This window comes from Anser brachyrhynchus (assembly GCF_964034855.1).
Source record: "Anser brachyrhynchus genome assembly, chromosome: Z".
In the NCBI taxonomy this organism is placed as follows: domain Eukaryota; kingdom Metazoa; phylum Chordata; class Aves; order Anseriformes; family Anatidae; genus Anser; species Anser brachyrhynchus.
In genome coordinates, this window is record NC_137697.1 from 24,168,641 (window position 1) to 24,181,509 (window position 12,869).

The following is a 12,869-nucleotide window of genomic DNA, read 5'->3' on the forward strand; positions in this document are numbered from 1 at the left end:
AGGATATTAAATTGCTTGAAAGCATCCAGAGGGCAAAAAAGCTGTGCTGGAAGGTATGTGCTGAGCAGAGGCTGAGGACACTTGGATTGTCTTGTTTGAAGAAAAGGAGGCTGAGAGGCAGCCTCATTGCTGTCTGTAACGTCCTGAGGAGGGGAAGTGGAGAGGGAGGTGCTGGTCTCTGCTCCCTGGTCACCTATGACAGGATGCATGGGAACAGCACAAAGGTTACCAGGGGAGGTTTGAACTGGACATTAGGAAACATTTTTTTAGCATAAGGGTAAAGGAACAAGCTTCCTAGCACGGTGTTTAATACCCCATGCCTGCCAGTGTTCAAGTGGCATTTGGATAATGCCCTCAATAATACCCTTTAATTTCTGTTTAGCCCTGAAGTGGTCAGGCAGTTGGGCTAGATGACCTTTGTAGGTCCCTTCCTACTGAACTACTCTATCCTATTTTATGATTTTCTTATCTTGACAGCATGCTGTTTTCAGAAATATCACTGAAAAGAAACTTCTTTTATAAATATAACCTATTATTATTATTATTATCATTATTTCAATTTGACTGACTGGTTAATGAAAAGCTAAGGGTGATGGCAATAGAACTTTTTTACTCAGTGCCTTGGGGAATCTTTAACAAATCTGTGGCAAAAGGAAAGGAGCTATATCTGAATGGGTGTGGTGACAATGTTTTCACCTCCTACACAGTATTTTATAAATTCCTCCAATCATCAAGTTACAGTCAGCAGAATGTGCTTGAAGAAAAGAAATGATGTGGCTTCAATATTTTATAGTGTAATTTTTATATTTTAGTGAGAGGAAAAAAAAGCATATTGAAGAGGAAACAATATTTAATTCCACTGGTGTCTTATTTTGTCAATGATTGAAAGGAACGTATTTTCAAGAGCCTCACTATTTCATGATTCTCCTGAATTTCAGAAAACTTTGAAAGCATGGCATGATTACAGTGATGGAGATAAAATACCTTGCAGCATTGCCAAAAAATAACCTCCCAGAGTCTTTTATGAAACAGTAAGGGTTTGTTTGACAAAACCCAGATCAAAATTGATCTTTGCAATATACGCATGTAAATATATACATGTATACCTCACAAAAGGCAAATCTATATCTAGATGTTGCAGATCTCTCACCAAATTAAACAGACACAGAAAGAGGCCCAACTGTTCTGTAAGCCTGGTAATTGATGTAATGGATCATACAAAGCTATGAATAACTCAGACGTCTTCCATATGACTTTCCCCAGAAATATCTTCAAACACTATGAAATATCATCATATGTCTTATATTTTGACAATGGAATCCACCTTCAATGAAAAGCAAGAGTCTATTGTATTTGGAGACCAAACAAAACTTATAAATTTCTTCATGGAACAAAAATAAAACTCTGAAAACAACAACAGCAACAAAAAAGTCTGACTTCCAAAGGAGCCCCAAAGACAGCAAACAGATCAAAGCATTTCACACAGATTTAAAAACTGATCTGTGCATGTGCTGCAGTATGAACTCTGCCAAAACAGTAAATAACATAGCAGCATCCTTAATACTGAAATACAAATAATCAAATGGCTACTTATCTAATTGTGCAGCTACATACTTTCTAGGGATGCTTAAAAACTACATATTTGAAAATACTGTTGTAATTAAACTTATATTGAATGCTGATGCATGTTTTCAGAGAAAACAGAGTAATTTCTCTGTAAATAGAAGACTCAGAAGGACTAAATTTGTTGAGAACATACATGTTAAAAGCATGTCTTTGTGTGACACTTGAAACAAACCAGACAGAAATACAGAGTTAATTTGATATACATATTCTCTGTGCATTTTTGCAAGAGTTAACAGCAAGACTGACAGATGGCCCACCCAAAATCCTAACCAAAAGTGTGGCAGAGGCTTTAATTGGCTGTGATCATCAGCTGTCATAGACAAGAGCACAGTTAGCTGCAAAAGAAATTTGACAATTTGTAGAGTTAGTCTATCAGGAACTATTATAGTACTCTCTGCCTGCTCAGATTTTGCACCTTAGCAGCAGCTGCACTTATCTAAGCATGCGGGTCAATTCTCTGACCTCTCCTAACAGAGGCAGTAGGAGTAATTACCTAATTATATAAGAACTTAAAATACAAGGTCTGCATCTTAGAGTTTATCTGAACTGCCAAGTCTATTAAATATAGAGGAAATCTAAGAGTGTCTAAACAAGATGTTTGTTCTCTGTGAGTTCCAAAGAATATGAACTTCGTGTTCTGTGATGGAGAAGCCTTCTTGTGAAGCTTTGTACTTCCATCACATTGTTTCTGAAGACTATTTCACCAGATTCTCAGCAGCAATTGCTGTGTTTATTTGAAATGGCTAGCATTTATATGTCTGTATTCAGCTGGACAGCTGAAATACATCTTCCTTGACAGGGAAACTGCTATGCTCTCGGGTTTTTACACAGTTGCCCCTTGCAATAACAGCATCTAGCCAGTTTTCTTTTCACTTTTTCAGTGTATATCATCACCATACGATATAAAATCCAACATACAGCATCTGGCATACCAGATGAGATAGCACACAACTTACCACTTAATTAAATGCAGTTAAAGCCTACTAATTTAAAAAACAGAAAACACAAACAGGTGCAGTTTGTTTGTTTCACAGAAGACAGCACGGTGCATACAAAGATCGCCTAAACACTACACAGCAAACAGGTGCAAACATTGTGGTGACTGAGACAGAACCTTTGCAAAAGTAGCTGTCCTGAGAGCATGTCAAAATGCCTGTCTAAACTCCTGTATAGGTCTTATATGCAGCCTGAATCCACACATAAATGGGCATTCTCACAGGACTTGTCTTTCAGTCCGCTCAAGGCTAATTATCTTTAATTAAATCTATTCCCTCGTGTTGGTTATTTCAACATAGTAAGTGGCAGTCTTATATACTGCTATGCATTATTTATGTCCCATATCATGGCAGACAGACAAGCATTTGTGGGGCATCTCTAGGGTCATTACTAGAGATTCAATCATACCATTCTACTCAGCATTTGTCAGGCTGCACCGGTAGTACTGTGTCTAGTTCTGGTCTCCACAATTCAAAAAAGATGTAGGTGGGCTGCAGAGGATCCAAAGGAGGGCCATGAAGATGATCAAAGGGTTCAAGAACCTGCCTTGTAAGCAATGACTGAAGGAGTTAGGTCTTTTTGCCCTGAAAAAGTCCCCAGCAGAATATGAATATGTATTCCAGTATGTATTCCAGGGCAACTATAAAGAGGATGGAGGCTGACTCTTCACAAGGAGCCACATGGAAAAGACAAGAACCAATGAGTGCAAGTTGCACTGGGACAAGTTTTGTATTGATGTAAGAAATACTTTTTTACGCTGACAGCAATCAATCAGTCATGGGAAGAACCTCCCCAGGGATGTGGTAGAATACCTGTCACCGGAGGATCATATATACATAAAAACACAGCAGAGACTCACGCCTGTTTAGCTTTTCTGAACAACATAATGACACCATGGTACAACACAGAAATACAAGCATATTGACTTGCAAACCAATGAATTGCAAAACAATGACTGACGCAGACATGAAGTATTTTTCATCGAATATCTATAACAAATGAGTGCCTAAGCAACAGCCTGTATGTTTCCTAATAGAGCAGCTGCTATACATTTTCCTTCTAACGTAATTTTCAAATGTTCTGCCACTGCACATCTGTTCGCAGTACAAAGTTTTTAACACTGTCATTTTTTTTTTTAATATCATTCTTTCAAAATAAACCTCTAACCATAAAGAGGAACCTATTGTAATATCAAAACTTTCTCAGTAAGTAGTACTACAACATTAATTTTTACTGTTCAAATATAATTTCACTTCAGTCAGTAGTTCACTGTATTGGAATACTTGCTTTGTACTAAAATAGAAAAAAATGAAAAAGACTCATTAATCTCATATTCAGCTTGCTATATAGTATATATCTGAAACAGATGTTAAATACAATAAATCCATACAGAAATGAGAGAAGAAATGGATGGAAAGTAACGTTCTTTTTATAATCCAGATACTTGATAAACCATACTAATGAAATCCCATTGTGGAAGATGAGGAAATGACAAATAGAATACTGAATATGCAGTATAGGAATTTAATTGACTGATCCAGCTAAGCATCCTTTTTTGAAAAAAATAAATAAATTCTTAAAACATGCTACATGTTAATAGGTCAGCTGATCTGCAATACAGTTCATAAGGGTGAACAAGTTTTCACATGAAATTATGACCACAGAAATCTATTATAGTTCTTATGAAAATTGAGTCCCATTTGGGGAAGTAAAAGGAGAAGAAAAATAACCAAAAAGCTATGAATTATCAAACTAAAAATAACACTTTAGCCAGTAGTCCCAAGGATCTACAGCTATATAAGGTTCTTCACTTCTCTTTATCGATCCTAGTTTTTATCATTTTAGCATTTCAACCACCCCAGGAGAAAAGCAATTCAGTTCCTAAAGCCAATGGTTTCATGCTGTTTCTCTATCAAGAAGTTGCCATATATTTTACTCACATTTATATTGCAATATGGTTACATACCTGGTTTGATGGACTACAGATGCAACATGTACTCTATCACAACCAGTGATTTTGTTGACTTCTGACTTGGGCCAAGTTCTGAGTGAACATACACTCACTGAGTGAGCCAATGCCCACTACCTGCTAGGATAAGCAAGCTGTCTTTTGCTATTTTTATTATGTTTTCATAAAACTTCTGTCTATTATGAAACAAAGATACTGGACAACATTGCATCTATTTACAAAATCCTACATGAACTAAGAACCACTCTCCACCATTCCCTCTCTGATAGACACCTTCCATATATTAACCTTTGCTTAATGTTGTCAAACAATAGCCAAAAAAAATTCTTTTAATTAGGTAGAATTTTTGTAATTATCCAAATTATAATAAAAACCAGAAATCTTCTTTTAGTATTTAGCAGATAAGTCAGGCTAGTACACCCTAACCAGTTCCAAAAGTAACAAACACATAATAATAAAGCCTTTTGTAAGCAGCAACATAAATAAGATGGAAGCAGGAAATGACCATATGAAATTTCTCAGGTGAATTCTATATATAATAGTATATACACATATCTTAAAAATATCAAAGAGATAGTTGTGCTACAATATTTTTATTCAGTATATGAATTAATGCAAAATGTATATGGGGAGATTATTAAGAGTTTTGTATTTGAAATAGAATGAAAAATACATAGAATTTACAAATTTCTGCCTGGAGAGAAATAAAAATGTCTAGTATCCACATTTTCTTCCTTAATATCTAACAGATTATCTCAATTCCAATAACAGTGCATTTCCTTTACAGTATTACGATCAACAATTGGTGTTCACTAGCCTTTACCATGAGTAAGGCTGGGTTGCTGAATCATGACATAAGGGAGGAAGTTCCACTGAACTGCTGCATGTACTTTGTGTGGGCTTTGAGGAACTATTGACTCCCAATCCTGCTCGTGGACATTTATGATCTAGATCAGCAAAGCAAAAAGAAAAATGGACATCTGGATACTGCAACTTTTTTCTAGGTGTGAGATGAAAATTCCTTCACTTCACTACTTTTCACCCTCTTCTACATTCAAGCTATTGTAAAAACTCAGATGGAGGTGACCAGCATTAACAAAATTTGTAACAATAATGCTCTCACTCTCCCCACACGTTCTGATGTTCACCTAAACAAGCAGAAACAATGAGAAAAGACATGGAGATTTTTGCTGTTGCTGCTATTTAGAATTAGCACTTTATAGGTACCGAACTTTTCCTAAGGCGTTTAGTTTTCTATACCATTTTCAGTGCTTAACTTACTTTGACTGATATTATAATACTTTGTAAAAAGCAATACCTAAAAAATATCTTTTAAAACTGAATACACTCTACAGACATGTCTTCTTTGAACATAAAAACATTTTTTTTCATAAGAAGGCTGAATGAGTAAAAGGGTAATGCTTATCAGGAAACTCAGCCAACCACCTGATCACATGGATGTTCAAGAGACTCAGGAAAAAACACCCTGATATTTTTGCACAGAACCCTTAGAAACATCTGGTTTTTTTTTTTTTTTGGTTTCTTTGTTTCGCTTTGATTTTTGCTTCTGAAAGTAAAAAACTTAATCACGGTTGTAACAATGAACACAAGTTTTTCACAAAACCAGTGATGCTATGTTTTACAGACTTGATATAATATTTAGGTCACCTTCAAAAATTACCGTCCAAGATGTGTTGCCACTGAGATCTGACTTATTAGAAAACTCAAAATGAAATTTTTGGCATTAGCCTTTTAGAAGCAGAGTTCTAGATCTCTAATGTTTTCATACTATACCATTCTAACACGTGCCTCAAATAAAACACTTACCTCTGCATATTTTGTCACTGAACTGGCTTCAACTGCATAGACTTTTCTTGCTCCAGCCTGCACTGCAAAAAATGAAAGGATTCCTGATCCAGAGCCAACATCTAGGACCACCTTGAAAACAAAAGGCACACCAAAAGAAATGAAGTATTTAAAAATCACTTTCTGACCCCTCTTTTAAGTAACAACATTTTTGTAGCAGTACATTATATTTAATAAGTCTGGCACTATTCCAAAATTATTATGAATTTGACATGAAAAAGTCAAAAAAATTGTTTATGAAGAATCTTAATACCCTTAATCTGCAACAGCAGATTGAGTTCTAGCAGCAACAGCATATTTTTAAGAGACCATAGGCTACTTTCAGGTGTAACTACATGTGTATGGTTTGGAGGAAATAGGTTTTTCTATCAAACTTTCCTTGGGAGGAAAACTTGAATACTGAGCCTAAGCCAAATACAGAGAGGGAAGGAAGATGTGACAGTAATTATTATTGAAGGAATATAGAACTATGTATTTTCAAATGAAAAATCACTCCATGATGTGGAAGCATCTTGAATAAAACTGAATTATATATCTTTGTTCAAATACTTGCTCTGCTTACTGATTTTTTTTCCCATTTTGTTTATCCAATTACTTTGATTTTTACATCCATTTCACTTCTGTGGAATTATAATGGAAAAAGGAAATGGGCCATCAGACTAAAAAAGGGTTCCAAATGCAGTTACAAGATGTCCACTGGAGAGTAATGAACCTATATGCAGGTCAAATTATATCCACTGTTGCATGGCCCTTGAGCACATGTTGAGGTGCTACGTGTTGTGACCTGTCCAAATAAATTCATACACCTGTACTACTTTTCTCAGGAAGCCAGCTAAAGAAGAGCTGATGGAAGATGAAGATGTCTGTGGCATCCCTGGGGAGCAGGAGGATTTGCAAGAATCTTCTGATGTCTAATGCACTTCTAGAGATGAGGAAGAAGAAGGTAGAGCATCCCCTCACTTTACATATTTAAGAGGATGACCGTTCAGATTAAATGAACTATAGACTCATGACTAGATTGATCATTCAAATTTCAGCAAGACCAGTTTCAACTATCACACACTTGTGCTGTATGTTAGATTACGTTTATTTTTTGTTTATCTTCTATTTAGTCATTACTGGACAGGTAGCTACAGCATTCAACAAAAGCCCTCACTTCTAAGAAAGTTAGAAAGAAGTAGGTTGTTGGTTTCTTTAGTTGCTCTCCAGGTAACTGACAGATCTCCCTTGTATTTCTCCAATATAACTCATCCAAACTTTTTTTTTTCCCCCCCACTTTCTCTCAAAACAGAGGTTTCAAACCTATGCACCAAAGAATTTCCACTGTTGATTCTTCATATTGAAATTTCAGACATCTCTATTTCATGCTACACATGCATGAGTTTACTGTAGAGGAAGTTGCATGAGAAATGCACATAACTAAGTCATAGTGACCAGCTATGTATTTATGATTCTCTTTTTTTTTTTGTCTACTTTTATTAATTTAGATATCTTATTGACTTATAACTGTACTGTATGCCTTCTCTGGATGAATGTATATTGTCCTGTGAATGGAAGAGTGTTTCTTTACTGGATAACTCTCTCAGAAAAGCTTTCACAAATGACTCATCCTAGTTATGCAAACTTCATAAAGATATAAAGATGGTCTCAAATTTCATAGAAGACAGGACTTTTCAACCTCTGTTAGTTTTCAGCAATAATTTCCAGGTCTTTGTTGCAGTTCTTGAGAATTCTTCATTCTATAGGAATGAAAGAGTTAAGACTGATCATACCATCTTGGCAAATCTAATAACCTCTGAAAAGTTCCATAAGTTCAATGCATCTTTCTTCATTGTATACTGAAAATTTTCTGTAATTACTTTGTGAGTATGTAAAAATTGTGAAGTGTGGAGGTTTGAAAATTTTTCAAGCTACATATAATATTTTTACAGCACGCGTCCTGACTCTTTCTTCCCTCTGCCTCTTTCATCCTGTAATTCAAATTTTGGTTTATCTGCTCAAGATGGGGAAAAAAAGCATAAAAACTCTGTAAACGTAATGTTTTGAGAATAAAAGAAAAAAATAAAAAGAAAGAAAAATATGAAGATGTCATGTCAATTGCTACAGAAATGCCTTAAAGTTTTCAAAAATTCAAATGTCTGGAGACTGCATCTGAAGAAAAAGATTCCGCTTTGGATAACCAAAAATACATAGAGGTGCTGTACTGCATTTTCCTTCTTTTCCTGTCTGCATTAAAACCTTCTTCTTGAACAAATGCAAATTGCACAGCAATTAAAATCACCTTTTTATATATTTATTTATTTGCATTCCATATAGAATTATATACAGAAAACATCACATGGGGTCAAAGTAAGTAGAATGGAAACTGTTTTATTTCATGCAGACTAAAGTTGAGTTTACCTTACTAATAGTAAAGCAAACTGTCAGAGATAGAACAAAGCCAAATTGCTCTTCTTTAAATAATAAAATAAATCTTTGATGGAGATTAGGTGAATGATACCTGGATCCTGTTAACATTAATGACAACAGAAATTCTTGCTGAAAACCTGTTTTCATCAGAAAAAAGTTTCATTATATCTGTCCTGCCAGGACTATTCTGTTGGGTTAAGATCCCCACTTTTTTAACTCTAATTACTGGTATTTTAATTAACTGTGTCATATCAAAAATATGGATTTTAATTAACTGTGTCCATATCAAAAATATGGACCATTTAGAGAACAGAATATATAGAAAGATGAAAGAGATGAAAAGTATTGAACATTTTTTTTTGTCTACCTGAAAGCCTGCAATAAAAACATGATTATGTTCTTTGTTTTGTTTGAAAATTTTCAAACTTTTTTATGATGTATGACTTAGCCTTCACTTTATTATTTTAGCAACTTGAATTGTTCTAAATAAATTCAGTCTTTTGTAATTACAAAGCATCTTAATTTAAAGTGCATGGATTACTTAATTATTTATTTGGATGATCTCTTTCTTCTTTGTTCTTTTCTGATTTTGGAAGATAAATTCCTGGGCCAAGCTCTCCTTTTTCTTTGGCTTCAGACAGAACACAGCCCTATATATTCAGCCTTTAAGATTCTGAAAAGGTTGTCATCATCCTCCTGTGGATTCACTTCATGAAGATCTGTTTTTTGTTTGTTTGTTTGTTTTTCCTTAAGAAAGAGTAAATAACATGTCTGTAATTCTTAGTTGCTGGAGAAACTATTAAATACAGATCTTCCCTTATCTTTTAATTCCTAATTATACTAGGGTCTTTCCTTTCAATTAATTAGAAAGGCTTTTTTACATCTAAAAGTGTCCTTTGGCTTAGGATTTAACATCTGTCTCTTCCACAGTGCACTTCATGCTCTCAGTGAGAATTTTTAATATTTTTCTAGAATGTTTTTTTTTTTTTTTAGAGACTGAACTGGTTGCTCACAGAGTGTGTGGAATCTCTATTCACAGATCCATTCAACATGTTACTAGACAGACCTCAAGCACTAGGTTTGTACTAGAGACCTCCAGGGGTCCTTTCCAAACCAAAGCACTGTAATGCAATGATGCTATACCACACCTTGCTCCCCAACTGGCATCACTGCAATCATTGCCATGTCCTACAGAATGCCTTGCTTGCTTCACATAGGAAGAGCACTCTATCACCGTACACAAGAGAAGGCTCTGGTGTGACTTCACTGCAGACTTTCAGTACTTGAAGGGGACTTATAAAAAAAGATGGAGAGATGGAAAGTGACTCTTTGCTCAATCAGATATTGACAGGACGAGGGGGAATTGTTTTAAACTAAAAGAGGGGAGATTTAGTTCAGAAGTTAGGAGGAAATACTTCACTCATAGGGTGGTGGGGCACTGTAACGGTCTGCCCAGAGAAGCTGTGGATGCCCCATCCCCGTGTTCAAGACCAGGTTGGATGAACCTTGAGCAACCTGATCTGGTGGGTGATGTCCCTGCCCATGGCAGGGCAGTTGGAACTAGATGATCTTTAAGGTCCCTTCCAACCCAAGCCATTCTATAATTCTGTGATTCTAAGATCAGAGCTGTAAGAGCAATCAAGATGAAATATTGTGAAATTCAATATGTTGTACTAACGTACACATTTCTGAAGAGAAAAGTAGAATTTTAAGAGAAGTAAGAATTTTAAGATAGGTAGCTGGGGCATGATAGTGCCATTCACATTTAGAGTAAAGGTGGTAGATTGTATGTGTTTCGGTATTTACTTTGAAATCTGAATGCAGCTAATTCAGTAATTACCAGAAATTGTAGTCAGGAATAAAGGATACCTTACCCTCCTGAACACAGTTCAGTACTATTCCTGCTTTCGCCTATGCAGATGAATAACATGCCAAATGTGAATTTAATGGGCAGTAGTCACATGTGGTAATAGGCTTGCATACTTAAGTACTTGCATAATTGAAGTCCTGAAAAGGACTTTTGCAAAAAAGGGGTGAGGAGTAGGGGTTGAGGAAGGAAGACTGTAAGAAGGCAAGCATATAAAACTAAAAGCAAAAATATCACATATATAGTAATTTTGAATGATAAATGTAGTTGTAGATATCAGAAAGATTATATAAAAAAAATATTCATTTTTAACAAACAACAAACAAACACAAAAATACATACACGCAAAAAATCAAAACGTGCCTTTCCATAATCTGAATGGTTAATTTCTGTGATCCTTCCTCCAGGATCACTAAGGATATTCTGATTCAAGTTGCTTTGCTTTTAAGTAATCTATTTGTAAAAAGATGACAAAAAAAATCAAAAGGCTTTGAAATTTAGACTTGTTTTAGAAGAAATACAGATGTGTCGGCTAGTATTCAGTTTCAAACAACTTTACATGCTGCTACTGTAAAATTTAGTTAAAAGCCTTTTTTTTCATTTTAACTAAGTAAAACACCTTAATTTCCCTCGTTTGGCAATACAACTATTCAAAATCCAAGACAAAGTTTTATTTCACAAAAATAGTGAAAGTTCTAAAAAGTTTCCTTCTAAGGGTAAACATGTAGAGCGTATGTCAGTAAGGACTACTATATTAATGTGCAGTATCCAACCTTAGACTCATCATATTCTGAATGAGTTCTCCTTATTCTTTTAAGATTCAATATACATAAATAGTCAACACAAATTCTCTTCCAGTTGGTCCCATAGTGCCTTACCTCTGAGACACAATGTGTTTAAATTTATCACCAAGAACCCTCTCAATGGGTCAAGCACAACTCAGATTACCTGTTGCATTTTCTCATAAAGATAATTCTTTAGAAAAATAAATAAATAAATAAAAGTCTGGAGTAAGAAAAATACCTTATCAACAGAACTTTTGACTACAAGCAAAAATGTCCATGTAATAAACCATCTGAGAATCTAGAGAAGAAGGCAAAAAGAAAAAAAGATAATTAAAAAAAAGAAAAAATAAAAAAAATACACGGAGGGAATGCAGAGTAGGTAGGAAACAGAGTAAGTCAAATAGCAATTGAATGAGATTTCTTTCAGTAATGAAGGTATGAAAATAATTATGTACTTTTTGCCTTTTTTTAATCTCCCCACCACCATCATTAAACACTTCTGTCTGCCCTGCATTTCCTGGATGTAAAATAAATGTAGCTGCAGTATTTCCAAACTGGCCTACTCTGGTCTCTGCACAATGGGATTCTCAGGTTCTCCTGGGAATGTTTTTTTGCCACAATGTAGATAGTTCAAGTTTTTTTCAGCTACATTTACTCTGAAAATTGCCATTTCTCAACAGAATCAGGAAAAAGAAAGATCATTTTCTACGTGGGTGGCCAACAACACCCAGTGTGTAATAGTCTTACTAATAGGTATGTTGAACAGAGGCCAAGGCACCTCCAACAGTTAGGAAAATAAATAAACCAAGAGTAAGAGTAAGCAAGCTGTACTGCTGTACAGTAGCAAGATTTCCTGCAGAGGCAAAGACTACACAAGGCCTGAACTCCTTACTGCAGGCACAAAAATGAAATTAAGATATATTACCTGCATACAAAAATCATCCTTTTGGGTTACAATATGTGACTATCCTAACTGACAAGAAGTGAATTGCAAATAAAATCTTTTCTCTGTTGTTTCTTTCATCATACACTAAGTTCCATGTTCCAGTACAAAATTTAATCCATTAATGATACAATAGCTCTGCTTACCCAGCTGGTAACATCCAATACCACATGCTTTGGGGTTTGATTCTGATGTCTATAGAAAACTGGCACAGCCCTGTGCACAACACTAGTTTGCTAACCTTATTGAATTATATAGGAGAGGAGAATTATCTCAGGCCTGAAAGAACTTACAGAGACTGAAATCTGTTTCTAAGAAGGTAAATATTTAAGTATGGTTTCTAAAGAAGCACATTTTGCCTAAGTCACATGGCAAAGAGAAATCATCATTTGACTTGAATTTATTACT

At 35.1% G+C, this 12,869-nt stretch overlaps 1 protein-coding gene across 4 annotated transcripts in view; it reads right to left on the reverse strand.

The window, feature by feature from the left end:
- Positions 1 to 12,869, reverse strand: part of LOC308185822 (histone-arginine methyltransferase CARM1-like) — a gene marked incomplete at its 3' end in the record, with an annotated part of 77,953 nt that overhangs the window by 24,263 nt on the left and 40,821 nt on the right. For 2 of the 4 annotated variants that reach the window (XM_080574380.1, XM_080574377.1), the window contains exons 5-6: positions 11,757 to 11,816; positions 6,419 to 6,529 (exon numbers count right to left, since the gene is read on the reverse strand). In XM_080574380.1, the coding sequence (XP_080430506.1) occupies positions 6,419 to 6,529; positions 11,757 to 11,816 (171 nt within the window). The remainder of the gene's footprint in view (positions 1 to 6,418; positions 6,530 to 11,756; positions 11,817 to 12,869) is intronic. The other 2 variants (XM_080574378.1, XM_080574379.1) reach the window with 1 other exon arrangement.